Source organism: Mesoplodon densirostris, chromosome 15 (genome assembly GCF_025265405.1).
Source record: "Mesoplodon densirostris isolate mMesDen1 chromosome 15, mMesDen1 primary haplotype, whole genome shotgun sequence".
NCBI lineage: Eukaryota > Metazoa > Chordata > Mammalia > Artiodactyla > Ziphiidae > Mesoplodon > Mesoplodon densirostris.
The window spans coordinates 36,223,948-36,242,769 of NC_082675.1; the positions used below are offsets into that span (position 1 = coordinate 36,223,948).

The following is an 18,822-nucleotide window of genomic DNA, read 5'->3' on the forward strand; positions in this document are numbered from 1 at the left end:
ATAAAGGCTATAATTTACATTGTAACTTCACGCTAAAACATGGCATGGTTAGTAGAGACCTAAACAGTAGACTATTAGTACTCTTAATATTTATCCAAGAGGAAATAATACTCTATTTTGCAATTCTGAGGTGTTTTGCTTACTGAAGATGTGTACCTTGTTAGGAGGCAAGGATGGCTGATCAGAATTTTCCAAAGCCAGATAAAGTACACATCCCTCAAGATAAACCAATTCCCTTTGTGCTGATTCTCTGCTTAATAAACAATCTTCTTATTACTTGGTTCATACTGAAGGGGTGCCCTGAATAGGGAGTATGAGTATTTCTGTAACTGGAAAGATGTGTCATTGGTGGTAAATTAATACATTTTTATTCTTCTTCAGAGGTGAATTTGGTAAGAGTGAACGTTTCCTTAAGTTTGCTCAATTGTGATTTTGCAGGTTAAAAAAAAATTGAATTTCTAGATCTACAAAGCTGAGGCTCAGAATCTGATGAAGTTGGATACTTTGATAACTCTTTTTAATTAAATTTAAAATTAATTTTTACTTTAAAATTAAAATTAAAAAAATAAAAATAGCACTTTATAATTTCCCAAGTGCTTCTTTATATATCGTCATCTGAAATAACAGCTAAAATAGCAAGAAGAACTTTTACTGTTTTAACATTTAGGATGAATATCAATAAATTTAATATTTAGTCATTTAGTAGGTATTATACTTTTATTTGGGTGAGAACTGAGGCACAAATAAATCTAGTCTAGTACACATATTGCAACATGGGAAGAGAATACTCTCAAGAGGATCAAAGGCTTTCTAGCTGCTTCTCCAGCAAGGGTCACTGATGAAGTAGTAATGGGGTATCATATTTTTTGTTTGAAAAAAAAAAAAAGCAACACTACCATGCCAGTCAGTTGATACACCTTTCTATTTGAACTATTTCCCAGGTAGTAATAAAAGATGAAGCTGAGGTTATTTCCACTTTCTTTTTATGACAAATGCTCCAAAGAGTGAAGAACAGAGAATTTTTTTTTTTTTAATCTTTAGGGTCCTACATAGTAGGACCTATATATGCTATAGGACCTATATATGCTAGGGGACATTAATGTTTAATCTCAATACTATAAATTTATTCCTAGGAGTTGGTGTTTGCTCCCTTTGGATATATAAATTTATGTATTTTAGGAAATAGGGTAGGGTTATTTATTTAATAGGGTTAGTTAAGGCTCCAATACAGGATGGTTTGGGAACCAATTTAGACCATCTATTTACTTTTATCTCAATCACTTTTGGAAGTGGAAACTCTTAAATGCAATATGCCTAACTAAAAAGCCAAAACAAACAAAAAACCTACATGCCATCTATTTAAAGACCCAGTCTTTCAGGCTTTGTGTTGACAAAATACTATATTACAATAATGATGCCAGTATTGATATCTTCATTATAAAAGATAGGGGAGAAAGAGAAATATTACATCTGTACATATAACAATAACATTATGATGTAATTCTAACTGCATTGCTTTTTTAACCTACTTAAAATTTACAAATTTCTGTTCCTAGTTACTTTTAGGAAACTACAATGTGATTTCAAGAGTAATTCCATTGACTAATATTTCCAAAAATCAGTTTTAGCAGATTTTTCAGGAAGCAAAAAGCCAAGTTCTACAAAAGAATATATCAATTTCAATAATAACACATTTATTTAATATTAATATAACTCTAATGTTTATAGTAATATAAGGTACCTTATTATACATAACTCCATCTTCAGTTTCTTCTCCCCAAGGCTGTCCATCATCAAATACAGGTGAGCTTTCTTTCATGGCATTATATAACTATTTAGTACACAAGCAAAATATTAAGTTGATTAAGATTCTGAGGAAAACACATAGCTTTCATGTTTTGTCAAATTTGTTTTCAGTGTCATTTTTAGAAGCATTCACATTACTGCCTGACAAAGTCTCGTGAGAAGTTATTCTTTTAAACCTTAAAATATAATCCTTTTGATATTTTAGTAACTAAATCCCTTAGGATTAAAAAGGATAGGCTCCATGTTTAGTTCTATTCTATAGTGAAAAATACGCTGATCTTTTTTATACACTTATTGAGGACATATACACACATTAAAAAACATTATTTTATTTATTTATTTATTTATTTTTGGCTGTGTTGGGTCTTTGTGGCTGCACACGGGCTTTCTCTAGTTGTGGTGAGCAGGGGCTACTCTTCGTTGAGGTGCACAGGTTTCTTAGGGCGGTGGCTTCTCTTGTTGTGGAGCACGGGCTCTAGGCACGTGGGCTTCAGTAGTTGTGGCACGTGGGCTCAGTAGCTGTGGCTCGTGGGCTCTAGAGCACAGGCTCAGTAGCTGTGGCACACAGGCTTAGTTGCTCTGTGGCATGTGGGATCTTCCCCGATCAGGGCTCAAACCCGTGTCCCCTGTGTTGGCAGGTGGATTCTTAACCACTGCACCACAAGAGAATCCCTACACACGTTTTAATGCAATTCTGAGAATCCAAAACAGAACTGCCACAAAAGGTAAGCCAAAAGTAATTATTTCTCTTTTATATAAACTCAATTTTAGTGCTCAAATGTTATCTACTGACTCCTTCAGAGTGTATAAGCATGCACTTTAGATTGAATTTTACAATATAAAATCTTCAGAAATACAAATATTTAACCTTAAAAGTGATAACAAATAATAAATTATAGCAAACATTCAGATATTATAATTAGCAAGCTAAAAGGAAAATGCCTAAAGGTTTTTAAGGCACATAAATTCCATTTTGGAACACTTGTTTTTATAACTTGTTTTAGAAATATAACCTTTTAAAAATAAAAGCTATACAAGCCTACCTCAAGAAAGAAGAAAAATCTCAAATAAACAATCTAACCTTACACCTAAAGGAACTAGAGAAAGAAGAACAAACAAAACCCAAAGTTAGCAGAAGGAAAGAAATCATAAAGATCAGAGCAGAAATAAATGAAATAGAAACACAGAAAACAATAGAAAAGATCAATAAAACTAAAAGCTTGTTCTTTGAGAAGATAAACAAAATTGATAAACCATTAGCGAAACGCATCAAGAAAAAGAGGGAGAGGACTCAAATCAATACAATTAGAAATGAAAAAGGATAAGTTACAACAGACACTGCAGAAATACAAAGCATCCTAAGAGACTACAAGAAGCTCTATGCCAATAAAATGGACAACCTGGAACAAATGGAAAAATTCTTAGAAAGGTATAACCTTCCAAGACTGAACCAGGAAGAAACAGAAAATGTGAACAGACCAATCACAAGTAATGAAATTGAAACTGTGATTAAAAATCTTCCAACAAATGAAAGTCCAGGACCAGATGGCTTCACAGGTGAATTCTACCAAACATTTAGAGAAGAGTTAACACCCATCCTTCTCAAACTCTTCCAAAAAATTGCAGAGGAAGGAACACTCCCAAACTCATTCTATGAGGCCACCATCACCCCGATACCAAAACCAGACAAAGACATTATAAAAAAAGAAAATTACAGACCAATATCACTGATGAATATAGATGCAAAAATCCTCAACAAAATACTAGCAAACAGAATCCAACAACACATTAAAAGGATCATACACCATGATCAAGTGGGATTTATCCCAGGGATGCAAGGATTCTTCAATATATGCAAATCAATCAATGGGATACACCATATTAACAAATTGAAGAATAAAAACCATATGATCATCTCAACAGATGGAGAAAAAGCTTTGGACAAAATTCAACATCCATTTATAATAATAACTCTCCAGGAAGTGGGCATAGAGGGAACCCACCTCAACATAATTAAGGCCATATACAACAAACCCACAGCACACATCATTCTCAATGGTGAAAAAGTGAAAGCATTTCCTCTAAGATGAGCAACAAGACAAGGATGTCCACTCACACCACTATTATTCAACATAGTTTTGGAAGTCCTAGCCACAGCAATCAGAGAAGAAAGAGAAATAAAAGGAATACAAATTGGAAAAGAAGAAGTAAAATGGTCACTGCTTGCAAATGACTTGATACTATACATAGAGAAGCATAAAGATGCCACCAGAAAACTAGTAGAGCTAATCAAGGAATCTGGTAAAGTTTCAGGATACAAAATTAATGCACAGAAATATCTTGCATTCCTATACACTGATGATGAACAACATGAAAGAGAAATTAAGGAAACACTCCCATTTACCACTGCAACAAAAAGAATAAAATACCTAGGAATAAACCTACCTAGGGAGACAAAAGGCCTGTATGCAGAAAACTATAAGACACTGATGAAAGAAATTAAAGATGATACCAACAGATGGAGAGATATACCATGTTCTTGGATTGGAAGAATCAATATTATGAAAATGACTCTACTACCCAAAGCAATCTACAGATTCAATGCAATCCCTATCAAACTCCCAGTGGCATTTTTTACAGAACTAGAACAAAAAATCTTAAAATCTGTATGGAGACACAAAAGACCCCAAATAGCCAAAGCAGTCTTGAGGGAAAAAAACGGAGCTGGAGGAATCAGGCTCCCTGACTTCAGACTATACTACAAAGCTACAGTAATCAAGAGAGTTAGGTATTGGAACAAAAACAGAAATATAGATCAATGGAACAGGACAGAAAGCCCAGAGATAAACCCACGCACCTATGGTCAACTAATCTATGACAAAGGAGGCAAGGATATACAATGGAGAAAAGACAGTCGTTTCAATAAGTGGTGCTGGGAAAACAGGACAGTTACGTGTAAAAGAATGAAATTAGGACACTCCCTAATACCATACACAAAAATAAACTCAAAATGGATTAGAGACCTAAATGTAAGACCAGACACTATAAAACTCTTAGAGGAAAACATAGGAAGAACACTCTTTGACATAAATCAGATCTTTTTTGATCCACCCCCTAGAGTCATGGAAATAAAAAGAAAAATACACAAATGGGACCTAATGAAACTTAAAAGCTTTTTCAAAGCAAAGGAAACTAAAAACAAGACGAAAAGACAACCCACAGAATGGGAGAAAATATTTGCAAACGAATCAATGGACAAAGGATTAAAATCCCAAATATATAAACAGCTCATGCAACTCAATATTAAAATGAAAAAATGGGCAGAAGACCTAAATAGACATTTCTCCAAAGAAGACATACAGATGGCCAAGAAGTACATGAAAAGCTGCTCAACATCATTAATTATTAGAGAAATGCAAATCAAAACTACAATGAGGTATCACCTCACACCAGTTAGAATGGGCATCATCAGAAAATCTACAAACAACAAATGCTGGAGAGGGTGTGGAGAAAAGGGAACCCTCTTGCACTGTTGGTGGGAATGTAAATTGATACAGCCACTATGGAGAACAGTATGGAGGTTCCTTAAAAAACTAAAAATAGAATTACCATATGATCCAGCAATCCCACTCCTGGGCATATACCCAGAGAAAACCATAATTCAAAAAGACACATGCACCCCAATGTTCACTGCAGCACTATTTACAATAGCCAGGTCATGGAAGCAACCTAAATGCCCATCGACAGACGAATGGATAAAGAAGATGTGGTACATATATACAATAGAATATTACTGAGCCGTAAGAAGTAACAAAATTGGGACATTTGTAGAGATGTGGATGAATCTAGAGACTGTAACACAGAGTGAAGTAAATCAGAAAGAGAAAAACAAATACTGTATATTAACGCATACATGTGGAACCTAGAAAAATGGTACAGATGAACTGGTTTGCAGGGTCGAAATTGAGACACAGATGTAGAGAACAAACATACGGAAACCAAGGGGTGAAAGCAGCGGCAGGTGGGGGTGGTGGTGTGACGAATTGGGAGATTGGGATTAATACATATACACTGATGTGTATAAAATGAATGACTAATAAGAACCTGCTGTATAAAAAAATAAATTAAAAAAAATGCCTCTGCACCTCTAGTTCTTGCGGAGGTTGGCATCTTCAGTGAAGTCTCCTATTGCGGGAGGACCTCCAAGATGGTGGAGGAGTAAGATGTAGAGATCACCTTCCTCCCCACAATTACATCAGAAATACATCTACAGGGCTTCCCTGGTGGCGCAGTGGTTAAGAATCTGCCTGCCAATGTTGGGGACAATGTAGGGTTCAAGCCCTGGTTTGGGAAGATCCCACATGCCGCAGAGCAACGAAGCCCGTGCACAACAACTACTGAGCCTGCGCTCTAGAGCCCACAAGTCACAACTACTGAGCCCATGAGCCACAACTACTGAAGCCCATGCACCTAGAGCCCATGCCCTGCAGCAAGAGCAGACACTGTGATGAGAAGCCCGCGCACCACAACATAGAGTAGCCTTTGCTCGCCAAAACTAGAGAAAGCCTGTGCAGCAATGAAGACCCTACACAGCCAAAAATAAAAATAAATAAAATAAATAAATTTATAAAAAGAAAAAATATATCTACATGTGGAACAACTCCTACAGAACACCTACTGAATGCTGGCAGAAGACCTCATACTTCTCAAAAGGCAAGAAAATCCCTACGTACATGGCCTTGTGGCTGAGAGGGTCTTGGTGCTCCAGCCTGGTGTCAGGCCTGAACCCCTGAGGTGGAAGAGCCGAGTTCAGGACATTGGACCACCAGAGACTTCCTGGCCCCAAGTAATATCAATCGGTGACAGCTCTCCCAGAGATATCCGTCTCAACGTTAAAACCCAGCTCCACCCAACGGCAAGTAAGCTCCAGTACTGGGCTCCCCATGAGAAACAACTAGCAAGACAGGAATACAACCCCACCCATTAGCAGAGAGGCTGCCTAAAATCATAATAAGGTCACAGACACCCCAAAACACACCACCGGACACAGTCGTGCCCACTAGAAAGACAATGTCCAGCCTCATCCACCAGAACACAGGCACCAGTCCGCTCCACCAGGAAGCCTACACAACCCACTGAACCAACATTACCCACTGGGGGCAGACACCAAAAACAACGGGAATTACAAACCTGCAGCCTGCAAAAAGGAGACCCCAAATACAGTAAGTCAAGCAAAATGAGAAGACAGAGAAATACACAGCACGTGAAGGAGCAAGGTAAAAACCCATCAGACTAAACCAATGAAGAGGAAATAGGCAGCCTACCTGAAAAAGAATTCAGAGTAATGATAGTAAAGATATCCAAACTCTTGGAGATAGAATGGAGAAAATACAAGAAACGTTTAACAAAGGCCTAGAAGAACTAAAGAGCAAACAAACAATGATGAACAACACAATAAATAAATTAAAAATTCTCTAGAAGGAATCAAAAGCAGAATAACTGAGGCAGAAGAATGGATAAGCGACCTGGAAGATAAAATAGCGGAAATAACTACCGCAGAGCAGAATAAAGAAAAAAGAATAAAAAGAATTGAGGACAGTCTCACAGACCTCTGGGACAACATTAAATGCACCAACATTTGAATTATAGGGGTCCCAGAAGAGAAAAAGAAAGGGACTGTGAAAATATCTGAAGAGATTATAGTTGAAAACTTCCCTAATATGGGAAAGGAAATAGGCAATCAAGTCCAGGAAGCAGAGAGTTCCATACAGTATAAATCTAAGGAGAAACAAGCCAAGACACATATTAATCAAAGTATCAAAAATTAAATACAGGGCTTCCCTGGTGGCGCAGTGGTTGGGAGTCCGCCTGCCAATGCAGGGGACACGGGTTCGAGCCCTGGTCCGGGAAGATCCCACATGCCGCGGAGCGGCTAAGCCCGTGCGCCACAGCTGCTGAGCCTGCGCTCTAGGGCCCGCGAGCCACAACTACTGAGCCCACGTGCTGCAACTACTGAAGCCCGTGCACCTAGAGCCCGTGCTCTGCAACAGGAGAAGCCACCGCAACGAGAAGCCCACCCGCCGCAGCGAAGAGTAGCCCCCGCTTGCCGCAACCAGAGAAAGCCCGCGCGCAGCAACAAAGACCCAACTCAGCCTAAATAAATAAATTTATTTAAAAAAAAAAATTAAATACAAAGAAAAAAATCTTAAAAGCTGCAAGGGAAAAGCAACAAATAACATACAAGGGAATCCCCGTAAAGTTAACAGCTGATCTTTCAGCAGAAACTCTGCAAGCCAGAAGGGAATGGCCGGACATATTTAAAGTGATGAAAAGGAAAAACCTACAACCAAGATTACTATACCCAAGAAGGATCTCATTTAGATTTCTTTTTTTTTTTGCAGTACGTGGGCCTCTCACTGTCGCGGCCTCTCCCATTGTGGAGCGCAGGCTCCAGACGCGCAGGCTCAGAGGCCATGGCTCACGGGCCCAGCCGCTCCGCAGCATGTGGGATCTTCCCGGACCGGGGCATGAACCCATGTCCCCTGCATCGGCAGGCGGACTCTCAACCACTGCGCCACCAGGGAAGCCCCAGATTTCTTTTTTTTAATAAAAGAGATTTCCCTTTTTATTTTTAAAAATTAATTAATTAATTAATTTATTTATGTCTGCGTTGTGTCTTCATTGCTGTGCGCAGGCTTCTCATTGCGGTGGTTTCTCTTGTTGCGGAGCACGGGCTCTAGGCACATGGGCTTCAGTAGCTGTGGCACGAAGGCGCTAGAGCTCAGGCTCAGTTGTGGTACACAGGCTTAGTTGCTCCACGGTGTGTGGGAACCTGTGTCGTTTGCATTGGCAGGCGGATTCTTAACCACTGCGTTACCAGGGAAGCCCCTCACTCAGATTTGAATGGAGAAATTAAAACATTTACAGACAAGCAAAAGTTAATAGAATTCAGCACCACCAAACCAGCTTTACAACAAATGCTAAAGGTACTTCTCTAGGCAGGAAACACAAGAGAAGAAAAAGACCTACAAAAACAAACGCAAAACAATAAAGAAAATGGTAATAGAAGCATACATATCAATAATTACCTTAAATGTAAATGGATTAAATGCTCCAATGAGAATATACAGTCTGGCTGAATGGATACAAAAACAAGACCTGTATATATGCTGTCTACAAGAGACCCACTTCTGACCTAGGGACACATACAGACTGAAAGTGAGGGGATGCAAAAAGATATTCTATGCAAATGGAAATCAAAAGAAAGCTGGAGTAGCAATTCTCATATCAGATAAAATAGACTTTAAAATAAAGACTGTTACAAGAGACAAGGAAGGACACTGCATAATGATAAAGGGATCAATCCAAAAAGATATAACAATTGTAATTATTTATGCACCCAACATAGGAGCACCTCAATACATAAGGCAAATGCTAACAGCCATAAAAGGGGAAATCGACAGTAACACAATCATAGTAGGGGACTTTAACACCCCACTTTCACCAATGGACAGATCATCCAAAATGAAAATAAATAAGGAAACATAAGCTTTTTTTTTTTTTTTTTTTTTGCGGTATGCGGGCCTCTCACTGTTGTGGCCTCCCCCGTTGCGGAGCACAGGCTCCGGACGCGCAGGCTCAGCGGCCATGGCTCACGGGCCCAGCCGCTCCGCGGCATATGGGATCCTCCCAGACCGGGGCACGAACCCGTATCCCCTGCATCGGCAGGCGGACTCTCAACCACTTGCGCCACCAGGGAGGCCCAGGAAACATAAGCTTTAAATGACAGATTAGACAAGATGGACTTAATAGATATTTATAGGACATTCCATCCAAAAACAACAGACTACACTTTCTTCTCAAGTACTCATGGAACATTCTCCAGGATAGATCCTATCTTGGGCCACAAATCAAGCCTTGGTAAATTAAAAGAAAAATGAAATCGTATCAAGTATCTTTTCCGACCACAAAACTATGAGATTAGATATCAATTACAGGAAAAAAACTGTAAAAAAATAAAAACACATGGAGGCTAAACAACACCCTACTAAATAACCAAGAGATCACTGAAGAAATCAAAGAGGAAATCAAGAAATACCTAGAAACAAATGACAATGAAAACATGACGACACCAAACTTACGGGATGCAACAAAAGCAGATCTAAGAGTGAAGTTTTTAGCAATACAATCCTACCTCAAGGAACAAGAAACATCTCAAATAAACAACGTAACCTTACACCTAAAGCAATTAGAGAAAGAACAAAAAAACCCCGAAGTTAGCAGAAAGAAAGAAATAATAAAGATCAGATCAGAAATAAATGAAAAAGAAATGAATGAAACAATAGTAAAGATCAATAAAAGTAAAAGCTGGTTCTTTGAGAAGATAAAGAAAATTGATAAATCATTAGCCAAACTCACCAAGAAAAAAAGGGAGAAGACTCAAATCAACAGAATTAGAAATGAAAAAGGAGAAGTAACAACTGACACTGTAGAAATACAAGGGATTGTGAGAGATTACTACAAGCAACTGTATACCAATAAAATGGACAACCTGGAAGAAATGGACAAATTCTTAGAAAAGCACAACCTTCCGAGACTGAATCAGGAAGAAACAGAAAATATCAACAGATTAATCACAAGCACTGAAATTGAAACTGTCATTAGAAATCTTCCAAGAAGCAAAAGCCCAGGACCAGATGGCTTCAGAGGTGAATTCTGTCAAACATTTAGAGAAGAGCTAACACCTATCCTTCTCAAACTCTTCCAAAATATAGCAGAGAGAGGAACACTCCCAAACTCCTTCTATGAGGCCACCATCACACTGATGCCAAAACCAGACAAAGATGTCACAAAAAAAGAAAACTACAGGCCAATATCACTGATGAACATAGATGCAAAAATCCTCAACAAAATACTAGCACATTAAAAGGATCATACAACATGATCAAGTGTGGTTTATCCCAGGCATGGAATATTCTTCAATATACGCAAATCAGTCAATGTGATAAACCATATCAACAAATTGAAGGATAAAAACCATATGACCATCTGAATAGATGCAGAAAATGCTTTTGACAAAATTCAACGCCAATTTAAGATAAAAACTCTCCAGAAAGTAGGCAGAGAGGAAACCTACTTCAACATAATAGGGGCCATATAAGAGAAACCCCCAGCCAACATCGTTCTTAATGGTGAAAAACTGAAACCATTTCCTCTAAGATAAGGAACAAGACAAGGTTGCCCACTCTCAACACTATTATTCAACATAGTTTTGGAAGTTTTCGTCATGGCAATCAGAGAAGAAAAAGAAATAAAGGGAATCGAAATTGGAAAAGAAGAAGTAAAAATGTCACTGTTTACAGATGACTTGATACTATACATAGAGAATCCTAAAGATGCTAACAGAAAACTACTAGAGCTGATCAATGAATTTGGTAAAGTAGTAGGATACAAAATTATGCACAGAAATCTCTTGCATTCCTATACACTAATGATGAAAAATCTGAAAGAGAAATTAAGGAAACACTCCGATTTACCATTGCAACCTAGGAATAAACCTACCTAAGGAGACAAAAGATCTGTATGTAGAAAACTATAGGACACTGATGAAAGAAATTAAAGATAATACAAACAGATGGAGAGATATAGCACGTACTTGGATTGGAAGAATCAACATTGTGTAAATGACTCTACTACCCAAAGCAATCTACAGATTCAATGCAATCCCTATCAAACTCCCAGTGGCATTTTTTACAGAACTAGAACAAAAAATTTCACAATTTGTATGGAAACACGAAAGACCTCGAATAGCCAAAGCAATCTTGAGAAAGAAAAAGGGAGCTGGATGAATCAGGCTCCCTGACTTCAGACTATACTACAAAACTACAGTAATGAAGACAGTATGGTACTTGTACAAAAACAGAAATATAGGTCAATGGAATAGGATAGAAAGCCTAGACATAAACCCAAGCACATAGGGTCACCTTATCTTTGATAAAGGAGGCAAGAATATACAATGGAGAAAAGACAGCCTCTTCAATAAGTGGTGCTGGGGAAACTGGACAGCTACATGTAAAAGAATGAATTTAGAACACTTCCTAACACCATACACAAAAATAAACTCAAAATGGATTAAAGACCTAAATGTAAGGCCAGACACTATCAAACTCTTAGAGGAAAACCTAGGCAGAACACTCTATGACATAAATCATAGCAAGATCCTTTTTGACCCACCTCCTAGAGAAATGGAAATGGAAACCATACACAAGATAAAAAGACAACCCTCATAATGGGAGAAAATATTTGCAAACAAAGCAACTGACAAAGTATCAATCTCCAAAATATACAAGCAGCTCATGCAGCTCAATATCCAAAAACAAACAACCCAATTGAAAAATGGGCAGAAGTGCTAAATAGACATTTCTCCAAAGAAGATAAACAGATTGCCAACAAACACATGAAAGGATGCTCAACATCACTAATCATCAGAGAAATGTAAATCAAAACTACAATGAGGTATCACCTCACACCGGCCAGAATGGCCATCATGAAAAAAATCTATAAACAGTACATGCTGGAGAGGATGTGGAGAAAACCCTCTTGCACTGTTGGTGGGAACATAAATTGATACAGCCACTATGGAGAACAGTATGGAGGTTCCTTAAAAAACTAAAAATAGAACTACCGTATGACCCAGCAATCCCACTACTGGGCATATACCCTGAGAAAATGATAATTTAAAAACAGACATGTACCACAATGTTCACTGCAGCAGTATTTGCAATAGCCAGGACATGAAAGCAACCTAAGTGTCCATCAACAGATGAATGGATAAAGAAGATGTGGCATATATATACAATGAAATGTTACTCAGCCATAAAAAGAAATGAAACTGAACTATTTGAAGTGAGGTGGATGGACTTAAGAGTCTGTCATACAGAGTGATGTAAGTCAGAAAGAGAAAAATACCGTATGCTAACACATATATATGGAATCTAAAAAAAAAAAAAAGGTTCTGATGAACCTAGGGGCAGGACAGTAATGAAGATGCAGACGTAGGGAATGGACTTGAGGACACGGGTAGGGGGGAAGGGTACGCTGAGACGAAGTGAGAGAGTAGCACTGACATATATACCTACCAAATGTAAAGTAGATAGCTAGTGGGAAGCACTGCATAGCACAGGGAGATCAGGTTGGTGCTTTGATACCACCTAGAGGGGTGGGATAGGGAGGGTGGAGGGAGATGGAAGAGGGAGGAGATATGGGGATATATGTATACATATAGCTAATTCACTTTGTTATACAGCAGAAACTAACACACCATTGTAAAGCAATTATATTCCAATAAAGATGTTAAAAACAAAACAAAGTCCTAGAAGAAAACATAGGCAGTAAGCTCCCTGACAGTGGTCTTGGCAATGATTTTTTGGGATTTGAGACCAAAAGCAAAGGCAACAAAAGCAAAAATAAACACGTGGGACTATATGAAACTAAAAGGCTTCTGCACAGCAAAAAAATGATCAACAACATGAAAGGGTAACCTATGGAATGGGAAAAAATATTTGCAAAGCATTTATCTGATAAGGTGTCAGTATCCAATATCCATAAAGAAGTCATATAACAATAGCCGAGGAACAAATAATGAAATTAAAAAAATGGGCAAAGGACCTGAGTATACATTTTTACTAAGATATTCAAATGGATAACAGGTACTCAACATCACGAATCATTAGGGGAATGCAAATCAAAACCATAGTGAAAACCTCATGCCTTTGAGTATGGCTTACATGGAAAAGACAAGAGATAAATGCTGGTAAGAATGTGGAGAAAAGGGACCCCTTGTGGACTGTTAGTGTAGTTGTACATTTGTACAGCCATCACAGAAAACACTGGTTTCCATCGAGGTTCCTAAAGAAATTAAAACTAGAACTACCACATGATGCAACAATTCCACTCTAGGTATGTATCTGAAGGAAACAAAATCACTATGCTGAAGAGATTCCTGTACCCATATGTTCACTGCAGCATTATTTACAACATGGAAACAGCCTAACGTCTACTGACAGATAAATGGATAAAGAAAATGTGGTATATGTGTATATATATACACACACACACACACATGTACACACAATGGAATACTATTCAGCCGTAAAAAGAAGGAAATCATGTCATTTGTGACAACATGGATGGACCTTGAGGGCAGTACTCTAAATGAAATAATTCAGACAGAGAAAGACAAATATTACATGATCTCACTTACAGGTGGAATTTTGAAAAAACAAGCCAACAAAAAGAGATCATATTTGTGGTTACCAGAGGCAGGGGGTTAGGGAGTGGGAGAACTGGATAGAGGTCAAAAGGTACAAACTTATAGCTATAAGATAAATAAGTCCTGGGAACGTAATATACATCATGTGTATATACCAAACACTACTGTTTGGTGTATTTGAAAGTTGCTAAGAGAGTAGATCCTAAAAGATCTCATCATGTGGAAAAAAAACATTTTTCTTCCTTTTTCTTTTTGGCATCTACGAGATATAGATTTTAACTAAAGTTACTGTGGTAATCATTTGGCAATGTAAGTCAAGTCATTACACTGTACATCTTAAATTTACAGTTCTGTATGTCAATTATATCTCAACAAAATTAAAGAAAAAAAAACGAAGGGGAAAAGATGGGTTATCCAATAAAAGGTATTGAGATATATGAGTGAGCCATTTAAAAAATAAAATTTCCTTTTCTTTAATGTTAAAATAAATTGCAGATGGTTTAAGATTTAAACACAATACAAAGAAGCCATAAAAATACTAGGGAAAAAAGTGAAAGCACTTTTTAAAAAACATGGGAGTAAAGGAGACCATCCTAAGTGTGGCTAATTACCTAGGATTCTGTTAAGTGGGAAAGAAAGCATAAGAAACCTATGAATGCTCTCTCATTGATTCTTACATTGTTATAGTGTTCAGTTGTACTACCTCAAGCAAATTAAGATAGGAAGGAGGGGATTTCAACCTATGCCTCCAAGTCTATGTAATGGACTTGGAGGCATCTCAAGAGGTCCCTCCCCGATATAAGCCAAAGCAGGTACTCCATACAGAAGCTCCTGTATCACTGTGGAAATGCTATCTCCCTAAAACATAACAATGACCTAAGCTGCTTAGGCAAACAAGGGTAAGGTGTTCTAATGACAATAGGGGTATTTGGAGGGAAGAGCAGAGAGGTGGTTACCCAATGTCCACGTGTATCACTGAGGAGAGGCAAACTGAACACATAAAAGTTATAAAGTTCAATAAAACTTAAGTTCTATTAATGGACTATGGTAGTGGATTTCTACTTCTCTCTTGAAAATTGGTGGTGCTGAATGTACCAGTATATCTCCTGGGTCAAAATCCATCCCCAGTGCCTGCCTACATTTAGTTATGGGCTTGCTGACGGCCAAGAGAATGTCAGGGGACAGTATTAGTTCTAAGGATTCCAGAACTAAGTAGGACAGGAAACTTAGAAGCTAGAGAAGGAAGAGACTGTATTAGACTAGGTAACAGTGTACATATTTACATTTGCAACCAATTAAAATACAGCACATAAATCAAAAGGATAATGAGGGAAAAACATTTGCACCATATACAAAAGAGCTTATTTACCCAATTCAACTCTTTTTGACATACAAAATGGTGATCTTGCAAATAAACAAGATAAAAAAGTCAAAAGACATGAATACGCAGTTATGTGTGAATATTCAAGTTTAAAAACAAAAATTGCAAATACAAAAATATTATCTTTTGCTTGTCATGTTGTCAATTATTAAAAACATCAATAAGGGCCTCCCTGGTGGCGCAAGTGGTTGAGAGTCCGCCTGTCGATGCAGGGGATACGGGTTCGTGCCCCGGTCTGGGAGGATCCCATATGCCGCGGAGCGGCTGGGCCCGTGAGCCATGGCCGCTGAGCCTGCGCGTCCGGAGCCTGCGCGTCCGGAGCCTGTGCTACGCAACGGGGGAGGCCACAACAGTGAGAGGCCCGCATACCGCAAAAAAAAAAAAAAAAAAAAAAAAAAAAAAAAAAAAAAACATCAATAAGCTTAATATGTAAGGAGTTCAATATATAAAGGCTTATAGTAATACTAGAAAGAAATAAAGAAATATAAAATAGGCCAAAAAAGCACATATAAGCAAGTTATAAGAAATAGCAATAATAATGATAAATCATACAAAAACATAATCACTTTAATAATATATTAAAACAAGCTACATTTCCACCTCCCAAATTGGTAAAGATTTTAAAACAATAATGCCTATCATGTGGGAAAATGGGTATTCTCAGACATTGTTGAGGACCTTTTAACTGGTGTAATTTTTCTGGAGGGAAATTTGTCAATATGTATCAAAAGTTGAAAAAATACATATAATTTGCATAGCAAAAATGCACTTTTAAAACTATATCCTAAGGAAATGTTTTAAGTTGTTGCCTCTGAGTTGTGGGATTATGAGTATACCAATTTCTGTGTACACGTTTCTGTATTTTCCAGAACTTTTGCAATGAATATGGACTTTAAATAAAAAGGGGAAGAAAACCAAATGTTATGGGGGAAATTCCTACTGACTTATTTTGCTGTGTTTTTTTTTTTTCTGTTTGTTTGTTTGTTTTTGAGCTGTAAAACCTCATGAAAACAAATGACCTCCTTGCCATTGTGATATTTCCTTTCCTCACCTCTGGAATCATATATTAACATCTTGAAGAACTTAAAATTAAACATGCTTTGAAAACGGAAAACTGATGCAGATTTTGAGATAATTGGTAAAAGTAAGATTGGGAAAGAAATAGAAATACCCTGAGGGGAAAAAAAAATCTTTCCTATATATATAATTAAAATGAGAAATCAAATACCTTGATGCAGTCTATTAGCCAAACCAAGGCTGCCACAATGTGAGGCCATGTATGAGGGGCCCCCACTGTATACATGGAGCTTTTCGATAATGCAAAAGGATACCTATGAAAAGTCAGAAAACATAAGCCAGTATGTTAATTTTATAAAAATAATGGCTAAATTAAGCAAGAAGTTACATTAAAAAAAATTCCACATATATACCATGTCTCGACTTGTTTAGAAGCAAGATACTTGTTGAGATTCTCTTCTTCGTCTTCTTACCCTCAAATGGTTTTGTGTATTTTTTGGTTTTTTTCTCTGCAGATTACTTTGTACATATATCCCCTAAGCTGCAGAACTTGATTTACAACCAACATGCTGGACTTCTCTCCTGAAAGATTGTTCCCTCAAATCCAATGTACCCCAAATAAACCACATGTATGTATTTCTCCTCCTGAAATCCATTTCTCCCCCTGTGTTTATTCTACACAGGCCTTTCTGGACTTTCTTACTCCATTTTCACCAGGCTTTCAATCCTATCTTTTCTGTTTCTATAAAATCTGCAGTAGCTAGCCTATTCTATCTATTCCTCATCACATCAGTAGTTGAGGGCTTTATGATCTATCATCTGTAGTTCAGTAATAATCTCCAAAAAGTTGTTTTTTTTGCCTTTTCAATTTATCTTGCATATGTGGCCCATAGTGACCATCTTAAAATATATTATTTCTCTAACTCAAAATCTTTACACACTTATTGAGTTTCATTCTTTTCTGTGTTCCAACAACCTCTCTAGGCTAATGAGACATATAACATACAAACCCAAGATCTTTAAAGATTCTTGGAACCTCTTCTTCAAACTTTGTGTCAGGAAGTTCATACGAAGGGCACAGGAAGCCATAAAGAAAAGTGAAGATCTTTAGGAAGTCTTTAACAGAAGGAGCTTGTAGAGATTTCATGGATACACTATATGCATAACCGTTTTCTGAAAGAAACTATAATAATTTTTATGAAACATCAAACATTTTACAATAGGAAAATTACTGAAAAATACTTAAGAAAACACTCACAATTTCGAATAGTTAAGATTATAAAATACCTCACAGAGCTGTCGAATACATTGCTGAATGAATGCTTTGTCATTAAGTGGTCTTGGGTCCTTGATTTTTTCAGAAGTGGAAAATATACCAAATTGACTATTCCGGGATCCATGTCCACTAGTCCTGTAAACATATTTTTAAAAAGTCAGTCAAAATTATTTCCTTCTGTGGTCAAGCCTAAATTATTTCAAGACAATTTTATAGTTTAACATCAGCATCAAACATTAAAGTTCAATTCTTTGGTTTTTATTTAAGATTTCTCTTACTCAAAGCAGAGAAAAAAAGAGCAAATAATGAAGATTAAAGTATAAAATGAGGTGGGAAGAAAACTACACTTCTGGTGCTCTGCATTACTAACACATACATCATCCTCTAAAACTGTGCATTTTGAGTCCACTAGGTCTTCTGCACCAACTGTTCTCCAGGTCTATTCAATAACCCAGGTTCTTTCAACATCCTACTTGCCCCTCCATGATTGCTCCTTCACTTCCAACTCCTTTATTTACAATTATTTATTGCAGGAAAATTTGAGATGTTGAAACAGATTGTGCTTTTTTTCATGAACGTTATTGTGTCATGCAATATTATGTATCTGATTGTTATTTACCATAAATATATGTGGCTACTTTTTAGTCATTAATAGCTATAGCATATATGCTCCATCTTAAGCCCCTCCTCTCAAAACAAAACATCATTTGTTTAAATCTTTTTTTTTTTTTGAAATTTGGCAACTTTTCTCTTTTTTATTGAAGTATAGTTGATTTACAGTGTTGTGTTAATTACTGCTATACAGCAAAGTGATTCAGTTATATATACATATATATATATATATATATATACACACACACGCACACATTCTTTTTTTTTTTTGGATTTTATTTTATTTTATTTTTTTTATTTTTATTTATTTTTTGCTTTATAACAAATTTAATCAGTTATACATATACATATGTTCCCATATCCCCTCCCTTTTGCGTCTCCCTCCTGCCCTCCCTATCCCACCCCTCCAGGCGGTCACAAAGCACCGAGCTGATCTCCCTGTGCTATGCGGCTGCTTCC

General features: G+C 37.2%; 1 protein-coding gene across 1 annotated transcript in view; it reads right to left on the reverse strand.

Moving 5' to 3' along the window:
- Positions 1-18,822, reverse strand: part of NDC80 (NDC80 kinetochore complex component) — a 62,323-nt gene that overhangs the window by 35,613 nt on the left and 7,888 nt on the right. Inside the window, exons 4-7 of the mRNA XM_060119517.1 lie at positions 17,763-17,886; positions 17,486-17,658; positions 16,687-16,789; positions 1,742-1,831 (exon numbers count right to left, since the gene is read on the reverse strand). Of these exons, the coding sequence (XP_059975500.1) occupies positions 1,742-1,831; positions 16,687-16,789; positions 17,486-17,658; positions 17,763-17,886 (490 nt within the window). The remainder of the gene's footprint in view (positions 1-1,741; positions 1,832-16,686; positions 16,790-17,485; positions 17,659-17,762; positions 17,887-18,822) is intronic.